The following is a 17,986-nucleotide window of genomic DNA, read 5'->3' on the forward strand; positions in this document are numbered from 1 at the left end:
GTCTTTAACGGCTACAAGCCCAAGAGAAGGAAGTCCAGCAGGAACGAGCCCGAGACAAGGGGAGCCCAACCTCACAAACAAAGATAAAAGGAAATGGTTAAAAAACAGAATAACTTATATAAAGTTTATAAATAAAGGACACATTTATACTGGAATTATACTAGTATTTTAACACTAAACGGTATCAACTTAGTTCAATAGTAACTAAACTTAATCGCAACTATGTTTCATAATAACAAAAAGAAATGGCAACATTTTGTTATTACTGAGGTTTTCTCTCATACAACTAAACACTTACAGCTGTTAATTGTTAAACTCTTTCATCAAGAGTTGCAAGGTTTTGATGGTTCAACTCTTATTAAAAGAATTCTTTTTGGTTTGTAGAAGACACGAACTTAGAACTTTTTTCATAGAAAATACGCCTCTGTAATCTTTACAGATTTCATACACTCGGAATACAATAATCTTAAAGTTAGTTCATACACGATTCAGAATGTCATCAAGGGTCATTAAGAAAAACGGAACTTACATAACCAGCCTCGTTCCGTCAAAGGTTTCAATTTGTATAACACCCTTGTTAAACATAGGCGCATCCATTTTAGAAACAAAATAAATGATAGTTTTGAAAAACAATGACAATCTGTATACTTTTACTTTTGGACACTGACTATTTTTTAAAACTGTGTGTGAATACCACAAGCCATTAATATTATTTATTCAAAATGATACAATATGTTGATATTTAAAGTGAAAATGCAAGATCATACCCCACTATGGATGGAGACAGGACAAAGGTACAATACCTTATTCCATCTTCTCATTGGTGATATAAATACTATCCTATATTACAGGCTAAAACATGTGAAAAAGACATTAGTGTTAAGAATAATCTTGAACTAAAGAGAGTGTGCAAAGTGGAAGACTTGCTTTTGAGCAAACTATAACTTACTCAATTTGCATGTTTAGTCCACAGATAATTTCCTATTTTACTGTTTGTTATCCAAAATCAACTATTTTATCTTTTTTTTAACAGCGAAACTTCTATAAAATATTATAGAAACCAGACCAGCAAGAAACTGGAATCCGAAATTACAGAATTACATCTCGAATATTAAAATCGCACCATCTAGACCAATTAATATTACAAAATTTCGATGTACTCCTAATCCAAAAAAAGGAGTTTTCTTTGATCATGTCCGCCGTTGTTGTGAAGTGGATATGTTTGTTGTCGAAGATCTTCTTGTTTCTCGCCTTCCATATCTCCCAAGCCGTAGTCATTATAACCGCTCCAACGACTTTCTTCCACTCTTTCGACCCGTTCATTTCTTTGGTCATGAGAGTACTTTAATTTCTATGTAGAGTTAACTGTCATTTTCGTCCCTGTGGTTTGTTCACTTTTGCCATTTCAGACCAATTTTCAAAAATGTACCAATTTCCTCCCTGACATACTGGAAACGTGCCACTTCAGTCCAAAAATTAAAACCCAGTTAAGTCAGACAAATTAAATGAAGGGTATTATTGTCGATTCATATATCTTTTATTTTCACCTTATTTTATGATTTAACTGGGTTTTAATTTTTGAACTTCCATTCAGGTAGAAAATTGGTGTATTTTTGAAAATTGACTTGAAATGGCAAATGTGAACGAACCACAGAGACGAAAATGGCAGTTAACTCTTCTATGTATTATAGAGGAAGAACAAAAGAAATATGAAGATATGTAAAAATATATAAAAACAATGATATGGGTGGGTGCACATTTCACTTTTCTACCGTTTTTATATGGTATTTTATGATGATTTTCCATGAAGTAAACTTGCAGATTGAGCATAAGTCTAGGGACGAAATAGTAAGTTTCCTGTTGCTTTTGATATTTGGGTTTGCCTTTCAAGTTAGTGCATAAAGTGAGATAAGTGCTCTTCCCATTCATAGTGAGGAGGCTAAACAAACCAATTAAAGAAATTCTTTACATTTATAAAATTTGTTAAAAAGTAGAAATGTTATTCATGACCTAATTTCCTTTCCTTTTTTACATACACTAAAAATGGCCTTGCATTTTTCTGTTGAGTAATATCAGATACAATATCGCACCAGAACATGTGTAAAGAAAACTTTTAGAATTACTAAAGAAAAGGGTAAATTAACAGAAACTTGCAATGTGTTAATCCATCATCACTAATATCGTAACGTACTTGCGACAACGTTGGAACTTGTAACAGTCGAAATGTGACTCTGATATTGCGATAACATATTGTATATCAAGAAACAATTTGTCTCAAGAAGTCCATTTGATAGTTATGGAGATTATGTGTAAGTCTCTATACTTAGAGATTTTAAACCGACGAATCCTACCTTCACAGACGGGGTTTTCCATCACTGAAAGTCCTCTAACATGTAGTGATAATGTACTTCGAACTTCCCCTTATTTACTTGGGCATGTTTTCAGGAATGAAAAATGTCCATAAATACGTAACCGTACAAGTGCCTAGAAAGAACAAAAGTTATGCTAGTTGAGCTTCTAATTATCTACTTTTACATGAAAGGTTAAACGGGGAATTCCGTATAACAAACTATTTACGAAGGATAGAAAGTAATGAAAAATCTTGTGGAACGCCGAACGTGTCATGACATATATGACTTTACCTAATGATCTGGAGAAAAAATGAAACTCAGCCTAAATATGATCAGCTTAATTAATATATCTCATCCTCCAAAGATTTAAAAACATCGTTGTTTAGTGCATTTACGTAAGAAAACAGTATTGATCTATAGTGCTATATGAGTGTTGAGCATTGTTAATTTGAGAAAAAGTGACATATGTATGTCATGCACCCTATCTTGACCTACCTAACCAGAAAACATGATGTGACATTATATTATCTAGCCATAGTGACAAAAGCTAGTTTCCTTCTTTTTGCAATATTTGTCCTAGATATAGAAAGTGGTCACCAAATCTTGGGTATAAATACACTAGAGATGTCATTAGCAAATCAACAAAAAGCATCTAGCTTATCTAACATTTGCACCTCTTGTTCCTGTTCTCCACTGTCCATTCTTTTGTCACATTATTTTGTAAAAATGTCTAACAAAAACGGAGTTGAGTGGAGTATCAGGGTGGGTGATGGATCATCAATGGTGCTTGAGCCCGAGCACAAGAATGGAGTGATGCGATTATGGGACCGATTAAAGGGTTTGGTGGTTGGGTTTGTGATGAGAGTGTGCATGTTTATAAAGAAGGCATGGGCTTTAGGGGTAGATGATCCTAGAAAATTCTTTCATTGTCTTAAAGTTGGGGTAGCTTTAATGGTTGTTTCATTGTTTTACTACATGAGACCTTTGTATGATGGTGTTGGTGGCAATGCCATGTGGGCGGTTATGACTGTCGTCGTCGTCTTCGAATATACTGTTGGTATGTATTTAACTTAAGTTTTTAAGTATTAAACACACAGCCAACCAATGTTAGTTTTACTTGAAGTAAACATGCTAATGTGTTTAAATATTGTAGGTGGAACTTTGTACAAGTGTTTGAACAGAATCTGTGCCACTTTTCTTGCTGGATTTCTTGCACTTGGGATTCATTGGATTGCTAGTCATGCAAGCCACCAATTTGAGCCATATATCATGGGGATTTCTCTCTTCATACTAGGTAACTTCAAGAAATCATATAATGAAAATTTGTTCATCAAATAAACATATAGCATAAGTTTCACTAATGATTTTCTTAACAGCTTCTGCTACTACCTTTTCAAGATTCATCCCCACAGTGAAAGCTAGATTCGATTACGGCTGCACCATCTTCATCCTTACATACAGCCTAGTCTCGGTCTCTGGGTACCGCGTTGATCATCTCCTAAGCATGACTCATACTAGGGTATCAACCATAATCATAGGGACTTGTTTGTGCATTATAACTAGCATGCTTGTTTTTCCTGTTTGGGCTGGTTTGGAGCTCCATCTTCTGGTCCCACGTAACATGAACAAGCTTGCAAAATCACTAGAATGTAAGTACTTCAAACATGCAAATAAAATCATTTCAATTTACACCATTTTTCAAACTTTTAATCAACATTTTTTTCTTATAAAGGTTGCGTAGCTGATTATTTTGGCCGCGGTGATGAGGAATCTAAGAAAACTTTACAAGGTTATAAATGTGTGTTGAATTCAAAATCGTCCGAGGAATCCATGGCAAATTTTGCTAGATGGGAGCCTGCACACGGCCGCTTCAATTTCCGCCACCCATGGAAAAATTACCTTAAAATAGGAGCATCGTCGCGTAGTTGTGCTTATTGCATTGAAACACTCACTAGTTGCTTGGATTCCAAGAATCAGGTGAATCCTAATTAATTCTAATTTATACAAAAGTTATCACTTTTTATACATGAAACCGAATATTAATCAGAACAAGCTTAAATTATTTGTTAAAAAAATAGGTCCCGGAATCAATAAAGAAGCATCTTGAATTAGCATGCATGAATCTAGGTTCGACTTCATCAAATGTTATAAGAGAACTAGCAACAAGTGTAACCACAATGACAAGATCAGTGAAAATAAATGCGGCAGTTAATGATATGAAGAACGCGGTTCTTGAACTACAAGATGACTTAAAATCCCTTTCGGATTTGCTGATCCAGCCACATGATCACAAGGAGAATAACGAGCAAGTTTCAAGTGAAATGCCCGTAATGCCCCTGCTCGAAGTCATGCCGTTAGTGAGTTTTGCGTCTTTACTCATTGAAAGCGCTTCTAGGATAGAAGAAAACATGGTGAAAGCAGTGGAAGAGTTGGCAGAATCGGCTCAGTTTAAGCAACCAGAAGATGAAGTAAAACTTAAACACAATCAGGCTACTAACAAGATCGTTTCTGATGAAGAAAATGTGATCGCCCTTCAACGAGTATGAGCATATACGTTGAATGTCATGTTTTCCGATAGAAGTCGAAGATCTGATAACATATGCATCCGGGAATCAGGATCCTAATGCACCAGGCACAAGCAGTCACTTGTTATTTTAGTTCCATTATTTTTCTTCTTATGGCAAAGCACTTTGACTAAAGCATTAGTTAACTGATGAGAAGTGGTGTATATTACACATTTACACATGAATGTTACAATTCATTGGAACCTTATTGATTTTGAATGTGGTATGTTATTGAAAGTTGGAGATATTAAAGTATATACTTATTGAAAGTAAGAGATATTAAAGTATGTATCCGATCCTTGTATCTAGTTCTTGCTACATACTTTTTTTTTTTAATAAAATTATCTCCCTTCCTCTCTCAGTCTAACTACATTAATGATTGAATCTAGGGACCAAAGGTGTATAAAGAAGAAAGTCTTGTGGTCTTATATTTAAAAGCACAAAAAATTCACTGGTGCAATAACTTGTGTTTTGATAGTATCTGTAATGTAATGTAATGTAATATAATGTAATAGCGCCTTTCAATAAAGAAAAATAGAGAGCAAAACAGTGCATCTTATAAAAGAGAGAAGCTTAGTTAACACCAAACTAATTTAGTAAAGTGGCTTCTATTATCATGAATAACATCCACAATAATTATGAGATAAGCCTAACTAAAACTCAGTAACTCCATTGGTAAAAAAAATAATATTTTTATCTTTTAAAAATCCTTAGGCAATTTCGCCAGTGTCTGTAGGGCAATCTATCACAAATCAGGTTGCCTACGACCATATTTACGACGACCAATTATCGACAGTTTCTTGCTAGATCGTATCATCGATGATACTCTTTTGTTTCTTTGTTTATTAGCGTCTAATTAAATCTCGTAAGCCAACAGCTCGAAAGCAAGGTGCACTTTAGACTTAAAATATATTTTGGCCATGAGATTAGCAAGTTGGCCTATATAGAGAAACACAACTGAGTTTGAAAAGCATCATGTCACAAACAAAATGCAAATCAGTCTCAACATATTTCGTGTGTTGATGAAACATTAAGAGTTGGTGTAGAGTGAAGAACGTTACGTTAACCAAGTCCATCCGAGTACAAGTAATGGGCCTCTCGGCCCGGTTATGTTTATTTGTTTTAGTCTAGTTATTATGGGTCAAAACTTTAGTATGTTTATGTTTATTTCGTTTGGGCCGTAGGCCACATGTAAATGGGTCGAACAAGCTTGTTATGTCCAGTAGGGTATTAGCGGTTAGAACAAATGGGTTTGGGCCAAGCTTTGCGAACCGGTATGTCCCCAAACTAAATAACCGCAAGAGCGGTTATTCATGAAACGTCATATCCCCTATTTGAAACGACGTGACTGTGGAACATACCTGTTCATCGCCTATAAAGCCGCTGCCAACATCCATTGTTCTCGGTCAGTCAGTTTGTATTCGAACGTGTGTTTACAAGTTATCATATTCAAGTTCTAGTTTCATTCAAAGTTCAATTCGGTTAGTTATCATTTACAAATCTGTTTTTCGTTCAATTCATCATGAAGTACTGTGATTGTTGTAGGTTGTTCGTAAACGATTGTATGTGTGGTCACAATACCATCCGTTCCGAATGGTCCTGGGTTTCCGATGACGATGATACCAACATTGGTATCAGAGCCAAAGGTTTAACAGGAAGCGGAAGGGATTGTGATCAAGAAGAAAACCGGGTTCATGGAAACAAAGGGAAATCGGTGGTGACCGATTATGGTGAAGAGGATTTTGTTCGTAGTGGAGAGTGCGGCCGGGCGGCGGAAGTGGATGAGTACGCGCAGGGGAAGCCAACCATGCGGACCGGGAAATCACCAATGAAAAAGTTTCCAAAGAAAGTGTTTCAAAAGGGTTTCGTGAAGAAGTCCGGGAAGAAATCTAATGCACCAGTGGGTAGGCCGAGAAAACCGGGGGTTCGGTGTTTCAAGTGCAAGGAATTCGGCCACATCGCATCAATTTGCCCAAGTAAGTATATCAAGTTATCACCGTTGCCAATTGAAAGTGATTATATTGTGAAAGATACTTGCGGGGGTAAATGGGATTCAATCTGGGTTGTTGATCCCACGTTTAAAACGCATATGACGGGAAACCGAAATTTGTTTAAGTGTTTTAAGAGACACTTCGGGGTTGTGACGAACGAAAGTAGGAAAGACTTTTCGTTTGTACATGGAATAGGAGAAGTGAGAGTGCCGGTGGACGGCAAGGATAAGACAATCCCGTGCGTAAGTTATGCACCAAGACTAGACAAGAATGTTCTAAGTCTAGAACAACTCTTCTTTCAAGGGATTGAGACGGTCACTATGGGTGAAATGTGTGTGTTGAAGAAAATGTTTGGTTGTCGGTCGAAAGGGTTCGACATATACGAAGACAAGTCGGAAGTCGATTTGGAACCAGATTATCTTAATGCTTTCTACGATAATCTTGGGGTTGATAATGGCTACAAGAAGGAGAAAAAGGAATTCCAAGAGTGTCTGGGGGATTATTATGAACGAGAATTCGAGAAGTCGAAAAACAAAAAGAAAGTGTACGGTGAACGTTCAAACGTAAGGAAGAAAGAAGTTGTGTACTCCAAGAAAGCGAAAAAGGCATTATTGATCTACATTGAAGGCGAGAAAGATAACCCACGCCAATCAAGGGAAACGCTTCGGGAACGGGCAATAACTCTCTCTCAACTCGAGGAGGATGTCGTTGAAAGAGGGTTGATTATGGAAAGCTGCGTGGAACCGGGGGATCTTATCACACTACACGAGGAAATCAAGAAACACCCAAGGTTCTTCGACGCACCGTTCGAGGAAGTTTTGGTTTGGTTCATCACGGATTTTCTAGGGATTGTTTGTGAGAAAGCAATGCCGCCAGAGTTAATTGATGGACGTGATCTCAGTCTCATACTACTACACCGCATCGTGAAACATAACGGTGGATTCAAAGAGATAATGGAGAAAGACATGTGGGGCGATATTTCGGTGAAGTATGGATACGAAGCGGATGACGCTTACGAGATGAAGGTCGCCTACATCTATTATTTGGAATTGGTTGAATGGTATTTTGACTACATCAAGAAGGAGCGTGCAAGAAAGAAAGATGGCATGGCTGAAAGCTCAAGCAACAATTGCGGTTGGCTCGACGATTCAAGCGACGACGACGTGGTGGTCAAGATCGAGGTCACCAACAATCGCAAGGAGTGATCGTGATCGAAGGACTCGGATGTTCTTGCTTAAGGGGGAGAATGAAGAACGTTACGTTAACCAAGTCCATCCGAGTACAAGTAATGGGCCTCTCGGCCCGGTTATGTTTATTTGTTTTAGTCTAGTTATTATGGGTCAAAACTTTAGTATGTTTATGTTTATTTCGTTTGGGCCGTAGGCCACATGTAAATGGGTCGAACAAGCTTGTTATGTCCAGTAGGGTATTAGCGGTTAGAACAAATGGGTTTGGGCCAAGCTTTGCGAACCGGTATGTCCCCAAACTAAATAACCGCAAGAGCGGTTATTCATGAAACGTCATATCCCCTATTTGAAACGACGTGACTGTGGAACATACCTGTTCATCGCCTATAAAGCCGCTGCCAACATCCATTGTTCTCGGTCAGTCAGTTTGTATTCGAACGTGTGTTTACAAGTTATCATATTCAAGTTCTAGTTTCATTCAAAGTTCAATTCGGTTAGTTATCATTTACAAATCTGTTTTTCGTTCAATTCATCATGAAGTACTGTGATTGTTGTGGGTTGTTCGTAAACGATTGTATGTGTGGTCACAATACCATCCGTTCCGAATGGTCCTGGGTTTCCGATTACGATGATACCAACATAGAGTACTTAATTTCTCAATGGAGCAACAACATGTTGCTACTTGGAACTCTGGTTGACATGATTGAGACCAAGAAAGATGCACAATATTGGATTGACGAACATTATGCCAGCGCAACGTTTCAGCATAAGCATGAAGGAGTATACCAAATTATACACTTGGCGGAAGCCCGATGTGTTTTACTAAAGTGAGGGGAAAACAAACTAAAGATTTGAGGGGGAAAGGTTCAAACCATCAACTCAAAATGTAAAACCATCGAAACATCCAAAACTATTCATGTTTAGTTTGTCGTTTCTCATACCATTGTTAGCTATTCGGGACATTTTTTTGTCAAAATCAACAGAACCATATTAGGCATGAACCAGATTTGATTAAAACAGTTTAGATTTGGAACAAACCTAGTATATTTTATTGTGTATACTAGGATAGAATCTCATAAATTACATGCACGGGTTGAATAAATGTAGTATTATAAACTTAGTAATAAAAAATAACTAAAATAGCGTGGTTTCAAATTTGAAGACAACAAAACCAGTTAGGCTCTCATAAACAAGTTCAATTTTTAGGTTATTGGTCCGGACCAATTTGGATAATTGGATGTAGCAGAAAGGGATAGTGATTACTGAATGTGGCCTATAGTTTGGTAAATGGGCCGTTAGGCTCTTTACACTTTAAATGGGATTGTGATAACGGTACGGCTCGGCATGTTTAACTTAAGAGAGCTCAAACATTGAGCTCTGCTCATGAGTAGTTTTTGAAATTCGATAGCCATTCCACCAAAAAATAGAGATTGTGAATGTCATCTTGATCGACTCGTTTAATTTACGAGAGCTCAAAAATCCGTTCTAGGATTTGAGAAGACCGCATCTTTCCTTCCTTTTCAAATAACCCAGCAAACAACCAAAAAGATGGCATTCACAATCTCGTGTTTTTTTAAGAAAAAGAATACCCTTGATCCATTCCACCAAATCACCTGGAAACAAATTGCTAGGAAGTTACAAGTTTAACCAAGCCGTTAGAAGGTTCCACAATCTTTCGTGTTTGATTATACAAATAAATATAGATATTGCTTTTTTACAATAAAATGTCATAATCATATTATGTATAATATATTACCGAGTTGGGCATGATAATGAACAAATCATTGAACCACAAACTTACAAGTAGTCAAGTTAACTTAAAAAAAAAAATTGGATATTCTGGTATAAATTTCGTTGAAACCAGAGTTGTATTTAATATAAAGATCTTTTTGGGTATCGTAAGCAACAGTGAGTGTCGGTACCATACCGGTTTCGTGACGATTGGAACCGACTTCGACGAAACAACATCGCTACCTCTATTTATATTATCAAAAGCTAAATAGGTACCGTTGTGCGGGCCACCTTGAAAGAAAACTCCCATCGCTTTGCCTTTGATGAAAGTTGTCATGTCAAATTTGTGAAGTACAAACAAGCACAAGATAAGGTTCATACTAGATAGAGCCTATTGTTGAGTTACTTTTAACACACCTTACCTTATTCATTTTTTAAAGTTTTTTTTATATATATTGTTGATATGCTCAATCGCTATTGAGCATATCACAACTTAAATTTTTTGGGTTTTTGTTTCAGATAATATATAGTGTTAGTATCGTACATATAGTGTAATGAACCGAACGAAAATCAACCGAATTCATGTCGAAAGACGCGGGGGAACTGCACTACTTATCATTAAGAACCAATTTGTTACGACAAGTGAAAGTCCCAAAAGTTTCAAAAGACAATCCGTATTTGAAGTCATTTTAGAGACTTTTGAATTAAAAGATTTTAGAGACCAACCCTGCTAAAGATCGTCAAAAGTTAAGAGATTTTGAGAAAGTCTCTATACATTTTAGAGCCAAGGAACGATGCAGAGCCGGTCATGAGGATTCAAATGCCCTATACAGGTTGAGAAAAGGCCCATAGGCCCTAACAAACTAGGTAAACTATTTTTTTAGTGACAGTTAACGTTATAACAATAAACATAGCAAAATCATAGTATTAGAATGACATATTGTAATAGCTCACAGATGATTTGAGAAGCTCTCATAGCATTCTTAATAGCAAATTGTTTGATCACTTCTTCGCAATTTATACTCTCTAAGATTTTGTTTTCATAGCTATTATCGCCAATCCACTAAGCCTTTATTGGGACCTTGTGGGTCATAAGTAAGATTTCAATAACATATCATGTCACTATTAACACCCCAAAATGTAAGAGAACAATGCATTCAATTTTAGATTAGTCATAAGAGCTTGAGCTATGCTAATACCTGCAAAAAAAAACTAATAGAATAACAAAGATGTAAACATGCTAGTGTTATTAGTTGATTCTGGAGGGAAACACAAAAGGAAGGAAAAATATAGAAAGCACGGGAAAGGGATGCAAATAAAAGGGTACTTCGGTCTTTTCATCATGATTCAATTGGAAATATGATGTCAGCAAGCGAGATAGACTCATATTGTAGCGAAATCCAAACCAGAAAGACACACTTATCCACTTTTGAAGATAGTAACTCATATTAATCCCGTCACAATACATCAAAGACACAAATCACAATTTACTCTAAAGTTTTAGAACGTACTTAAATATATTACAAACTATAAATTTGCAACATTTTTGTACATATAGGAGTTGTACTAAATACTTAAGGGAGGTTTTCTAAAAAAATTGATATTATACTTTTAACACACATTTATTTGATTTTTTTTTTCTTAACCCAAAAGTTTTCATCTTTTGTAGTTTAACCTCACAACTATTTTACTTTCAACTTTGTTCCTCTGTATTTTTCATATTTCGCATTTCTTTTGTTTTACGATTCGTTCTAGATTTTGCAAGTTAACACGCGCTTATGTGGTTCAACGTTTTTACGTTTCGTTCTAATTTTTGCGAGTTAACACGGCGCAACGTGCGTGTGTGGGTTAATGTTTTTACGTTGCCTATTTTTTCTCATTTGGAAGGTTTGTCGCAACGAGCGGGTCCTAAATCGAGTTAGTTATTATTTTCTATGTTTTACGTTTCGGTTTAATTTCTTTGCATTAACACGCTACAACTCTAGTGTTGATGGTTGCTGGCGGTTGTATGATGTTGGTTTTACATCTCCACCACAACGCAGGGTGGCTTAATACTAGTTTTAAACAAAGGGTTTTTCTATTCTCACACCCCTATTTTCTTATTTTCACATCCCTAGATGTATACGGGCCGTATACCCTTATATGGACCATATAGAATGCTGTTGCACAGAAATAAATTAAGTGGAATGTTTTTTTTTTTTTTTGTTTTACATGTATACGGGCTGTATAACCTTATACGAGTCGTATACAATTGTATACGAGCAATATAATGTTATATGCACAAATGTGTTTATTTTTGTGAGTTTTGATCAGATTTTTGGGTTTTTAAGATCTGTATACGGGTCGTATAATGTTATACGACCCGTATATTAATTTTTTTTTGTAAAACCGAATAACCGTTTAATAAGTTTTAGTAATTCTTTAGATAGCATTTGCCGTTTTATTTAGATATATCGGATTATGTTACGAGTTTGTAAAACGTCTATGTTACAATAGTATTTGCCGTATTATATATATATATATATAGGGTTAGGTTAACGTACAAATGCTCTTATCATACATTACGTACGCTACAATCTCAGCCGTCAGATCATCTTCCCGCATTGAAAATCGCATGTTGTTTTTTTGTAACAATTTCGCATGTTGGTTTTTTAACATGCAATTTCATCAAAATTATCACATGCGAAATTGTTACATAAAAACAACATGCTATTTCATCAAAAATTATCACATGCGAAATTGTAAAAAAAACATGCGATTTCATCAAAAATTATCACATCCGAAATTGTTACAAAAAACAACATGCGATTTCGATGCGGGAAGATGATCTGACGGCTGAGATTGTAGCGTACGTAATGTACGATAAGGAATATTATACAGTACACTTTCTCTCTCTCGCTCTCTCTCTCTCTCTCTCTCTCTCTCTATATATATATATATATATATATATATATATATATATATATATATATGGAGGAAAATGTCATAGAATAGTAACCAAGTTTTAAAAGTGTTCTAATTAGGTCACTGGTATCGTTTTTGTCCCAACTACATAACTTAGCATTCAAATCGAGCCATGTCATTTTTTCCGTGTGTCAAGAAAAAAATGGAGCACAAGATGCAAGGGTCGAATTGTTTTAATATATGAAATTATATTTATTAAAAATAAAAACACTTTAATTAAAATATTAAAAAATAAGTTAAAATCCACGTCATCACTCGACGTTAGCATCAAATAAAAGGGAAAAAAGAAACAAAAATCCACATTACCACGGTTACCTAAGAAATGGATGAAAAAACCCTTAATTTTAATGAAAAAATGAATGTTGAGTGACCTAATTGGAACACTTTTAAAACTTGAGTGACCTAATTGGAACACTTTTAAAACTTTGTTACTATTCTACAAAGTTACCCCTATGTATATATATCGGATAAGCAAAACATGTGCATATGATAAATGATACTGTCACACCCCGATTTCCACGTGTCTCACCGGTGGGCCCGGTGGGGGATTACCGTGACGATGTTGGCAACAATATAGTCAAACCACACAATTATATAATGCACAGCGGAAGCATAATTTAAATATATAATTTCAACCTCTGATTGTAATATCAAAATGTATTACAGAAGTTGGATATCCACAGTGGATCGTAAATACAGATAAAGTATTGTTCCCTTAGATACTGCAATCAAGCTTGCGAGGCTTATCCCGACGCTAGGGAGCTAATACCAGCCAATTACGTTTAGGTACCTGCACTTAATCTTTTTGGGGAAAATACGTCAGTTTACACTGGTAAATACATTCAACTGACACATTTGAAAATGTTTATTAAAATTGATTTGAATGCACGAGGCACAAACTCTTTTATAACTTGGGAAAATTCATAATGATCTTGTGAACGTTTTACATGTTCTTTTATGCGTTCAGTAGCCCGGGTCGTGCCGGGTTAAAGATTTATAGACACACCACGTTTGCGTAAAACCGTAGTATAAAAACCAACGGCTACGTCTTTTAGTTTTAATGTCGACACTTTATACCGGGTGTACGCCTACACCGGGATGTCGATGGTCGTGGCCATTTCGTAAAATGATGCCGAGGATATCCGGGACAACGGTCATTAAACCCCCCAAAGGCTTATAAGCAACAAAACTGTTTAAATGAGCCAATCATATTTAATCAATTAACCACCTAAGCGATGGAATTATATAATGCTCAATCAAGCGGTATTAATATACCGTAACCCAAGCCCATATAGGGGAAATAAGTCAAAAGTATTTACCTTTGCAAGTATAAATCCTTAATTAAGATCAAGTCACCGATAGCTTTTACTGGGGCTCCTAATCTGGAACGAAGGTTTTAATTAACCTCTTAGAATCCTAACGGTCCTTATATTAGCCGTAGCTTAAACCGGTTGATTCCGATACGTAGATATGGTTAATTCGCACGAAAAGGCGAAAACCGAGAATGGAGTATGATTTGGACCCGACAAGTTCAGTGACTTGTTTTATATGGGTTTATAGTTCACACTCTGGAGTTGGGGGTTCAAATAGTATAATTTGACCCATATCGGCTATTGCACGAAAACTAGTTCCGTGGGCCGTACCGTGTGCGCAAATAGGCAAAACGGTTAACCATAAGTGTCCTACGCTTATTTCCTAAGTCAATATGCCTTAAAAGTATTTTGGTATCAGTAGGATACCTTCCGTAATGCCCGTAACGAGTTTAAGTAAATACTATGCCCCGCAGGGGCTTTTCGGTCATTTTAAAGACTTTTAAAAGGGATTTTCGAGTTCTACAGGAAATCTGAGTTTTCCTGAACAGCTTATAAAGCTTAAAATACTTTATTTATTATTTAAAACCAGTAGCAACTGGAATCGGGTCAAAAGACCTTGTAGAACTCCCGTTTTGGCCAAAAAGGGCATATTCGGTATTTACCGAACCGTAGCCATAACCGCAGGTTATGAGCAAGGTAAAAATTATTAAAAATCTTTAAAATTCCCAAAATATTATTTCACCACAGTGGGTAAAAGTTTTGGTGACGAAAACTTGGGTTAGATGGGCGTTATGCTAATTGCGCCGTAAAATACAAAACTTTCTTAAAAGTGCGCCTTTTAGCATAACTCTCATTCTAGACCTCGGATTGACGTGAAACTTTAAGGACATGCTTATAATTTAACAAGCAAGGTTTTGGTCCATTCACGTGTCCGAAATACTCGTTTTAATTTTAAAAGGCCGTTACGGTCAACTTTTAGGCGAATGACGGAATTGCGCAAAAGACTCGGATAACTCATGAACCGACCACAGAGGTTATTACCAACATGTGACCTGGTCCTAAGAGAGTCCTAAGGTATCTTTATACTTCACTAAAACGGGTCAGAACCGAAGTCAAAGCAAAAGTCAAACTTATGCGACTTTCGGCTCCGAACCGGTTCAATATAGTAAATGATCGATTCAAACGAGCGCAAACAAGTTTATATACTTATCATCATGTTTTAGGATTGTCAAAACGGGTTCCATAACATATACATTACAGATTATGCTTAAATCGCTAAAATAGCTTTCTGTTGACTTTTTAACCGCACGTTTGACTCGATAATTGACATAGTTAGAGTGGTGATCAGGGGGAACCATTTTAGAGGTTTAATACCCACATAAATACCAACTCATAACCATCTTTGATTCGTCATAAGACTGAACCATTTGCAAGATATTGCAATGACAACCGTTAGTTACGACGGTTGCGTTTATGAGCTATAACTATGGAAATGCAAGACCAAATTGGTTGTGAACGACTTACAGAAGTGTGTTCTTGATTATAGAGCAGAAGAGAATGCTTGGGAGCACTTAGAATGATCAGAGAAGTGAGTTTTGATGTTGTGAATGTTATGAGCACAATGGTGCTATTTATAGCCAAGAACAAGGCCTAAAATCATTACACAACATGCTACTACTGATCATGATGATGGGTAGATGTCCCCTGAGTGATATGGGTCAATTGTAGGGTGCCATGCCTCTTTGATTAAGGTTTGATCGTTCAAATGGTCCAAAAGCCAAGTAGTTACTACAATTCTGCATCTGGGCACTTTACGCGGCCCGCATGGACATTCCATGCTTCTTTTACGCGGGTCGCTTGGGATTAGAATTTCAGACGCGTTATTGAGGAGGCTCGCGGCCCGCCTCAACTTATCCTTAAACTTCACGCGGGTCGCCTAAGGTTAAGATTTCAGGATTTTTAAATCTTTTTGTAATTATTACAGAATCTGGCCATTAATAACGAAATCTTTCGTAATGATTCGCCTGACCTTTCGGTTTTGAAGGGGTAACTTTGCGGTTTGGCCCTCGGTTATTTACCGATAGGGGCCTCGTGTTAATTACCCGCGCTATTAAGTCCCCGGTTTATTTATTTAATTATTCTGAAAGCCTTAACTTTCATTGTTGACGCTTTTAATCCTTCTTCTACGAATTCGATCGTATCTTTCTCGTTTCATATCGAAACTTCGCGAGATTTATATATATTATTTTAGTGAGGGTATAATACCGTTACAAAGTCTTTGGAACGTTAAAGGGTCACTCAGAGGTATTATTAAACATGTTGACACAGTTAACCCCTGTAGTTTGTAATCTCTCACTTTCTTCCGCGTTTTATTTTTGTACGATCTATAATTTATTCGATTGAAGGTTTAAGCATTATTTAGGGATACTATACAGTATATTTACCCTTGTTGACATTTATAACCCTCGGATTTATATACTTTCAAGGTTTGTCAAAATTAGTCCTTCATTTATTATAGATGCCACGTGTAAACAAATGACACGTGTTAACACATCATTGGACACAAAAATTCGAGGTGTTACATCCTCACCCCCTTAAAATAAATCTCGACCCGAGATTTACTCAAATAAATAGGGGTATTTTTCTTTCATTGTAGCTTCGACTTCCCACGTATATTCAGGACCTCTACGAGCATCCCATTTGACTTTTACAATCGGTACGTGCTTTCTGCGAAGCTTCTTCACCTGTCGATCTTCAATCGACAAAGGTTTTTCTATAAACTTTAAGCTCTCATCTATATGCACATCTGTGTGTGGAATCACCAACGATTCGTCGGCGAAGCACTTTTTGAGATTGCAGATGTGGAACACATTGTGAATTCCATTGAGCTCTTCAGGCAAGTTTAGTTTATAGGCAACTGATCCGACTCGTTCAATGACCTCAAAAGGTCCTATGTATCTCAGACTCAATTTGCCCTTCTTGCCGAAACGCATCACCCCCTTCCAGGGCGACACCTTAAGTAATACTTTTTCACCCACTTCGAAGTGAAAATCCTTACGCTTTGGATCAGCGTAGCTCTTCTGCCTATCGCGGGCAGCCTTGAGACGTTCCCGAATCTGGACAATCTTGTCCGTTGTCTGGAAAACAATCTCTGGTCCCGATAATTGGACCTCTCCTACTTCCGCCCAACAAACAGGCGATCTGCATTTCCTACCATATAATGCCTCAAAAGGCGCAGCCTTTATGCTGGTGTGGTAGCTATTATTGTAGGAGAATTCGATCAGGGGTAGGTTTTTATCCCAGTTACCACCTAAATCGATCGCACATGCACGAAGCATGTCTTCTAGCGTTTGTATAGTACGCTCACTTTGACCGTCCGTCTGTGGATGGTAAGCCGTACTAAAATTTAAACGCGTGCCCAAAGATTGCTGGAAACTCTTCCAGAAGTGAGATGTGTATCTAGTATCCCTGTCGGAGATAATAGACACAGGTATGCCGTGTAAGGCTACAATCTTATCAACGTAAAGTTGGGCTAACATATCGGAGCTATACGTCTCCTTGATGGGTAGAAAATGGGCTGATTTAGTCAGCCTATCGACTATGACCCATATTGTATCATTTCCTTTCCTGGTCTTGGGTAACTTGGTTATGAAGTCCATAGTTACGCATTCCCACTTCCACTCGGGAAGTTCAGGCTGTTGTAGCAAGCCAGACGGCTTTTGGTGCTCGGCTTTGACTTGAGCACAAGTCAAGCACTTTGCTACATGGGCGGCTACAGACTTTTTCAAGCCTATCCACCAATAATTTGCCTTTAAGTCTTGGTACATCTTATCAGCACCAGGATGGACTGAGTATTTGGAACTATGGGCTTCCTGGAGAACAACA

General features: G+C 37.0%; 1 protein-coding gene across 1 annotated transcript; it reads left to right on the forward strand.

The window, feature by feature from the left end:
- The first annotated feature begins 3,077 nt into the window (after window positions 1-3,077).
- On the forward strand, window positions 3,078-5,170 carry LOC110864482 (aluminum-activated malate transporter 10). The gene is made up of 5 exons (XM_022113555.2): window positions 3,078-3,408; window positions 3,505-3,645; window positions 3,728-4,000; window positions 4,084-4,328; window positions 4,430-5,170. Exons 1-5 carry the CDS (start codon window positions 3,078-3,080, stop codon window positions 4,895-4,897), a joined length of 1,458 nt encoding a protein of 485 aa, XP_021969247.1. The 3' UTR covers window positions 4,898-5,170.
- Window positions 5,171-17,986: the final 12,816 nt, after the last annotated feature.

The sequence above is a fragment of the Helianthus annuus genome, chromosome 6 (genome assembly GCF_002127325.2).
Source record: "Helianthus annuus cultivar XRQ/B chromosome 6, HanXRQr2.0-SUNRISE, whole genome shotgun sequence".
Classification (NCBI taxonomy): Eukaryota; Viridiplantae; Streptophyta; class Magnoliopsida; order Asterales; family Asteraceae; genus Helianthus; species Helianthus annuus.

Coding starts and splice junctions, on each gene's coding strand:
- LOC110864482 (XM_022113555.2), top strand. CDS start 3,078: ATGTCTAACAAAAACGGAGTTGAGTGGAGTATCAGGGTGGGTGATGGA. Junction 3,409..3,504: donor CGTCTTCGAATATACTGTTG/GTATGTATTTAA, acceptor TAAATATTGTAG/GTGGAACTTTGTACAAGTGT. Junction 4,329..4,429: donor GCTTGGATTCCAAGAATCAG/GTGAATCCTAAT, acceptor TTAAAAAAATAG/GTCCCGGAATCAATAAAGAA.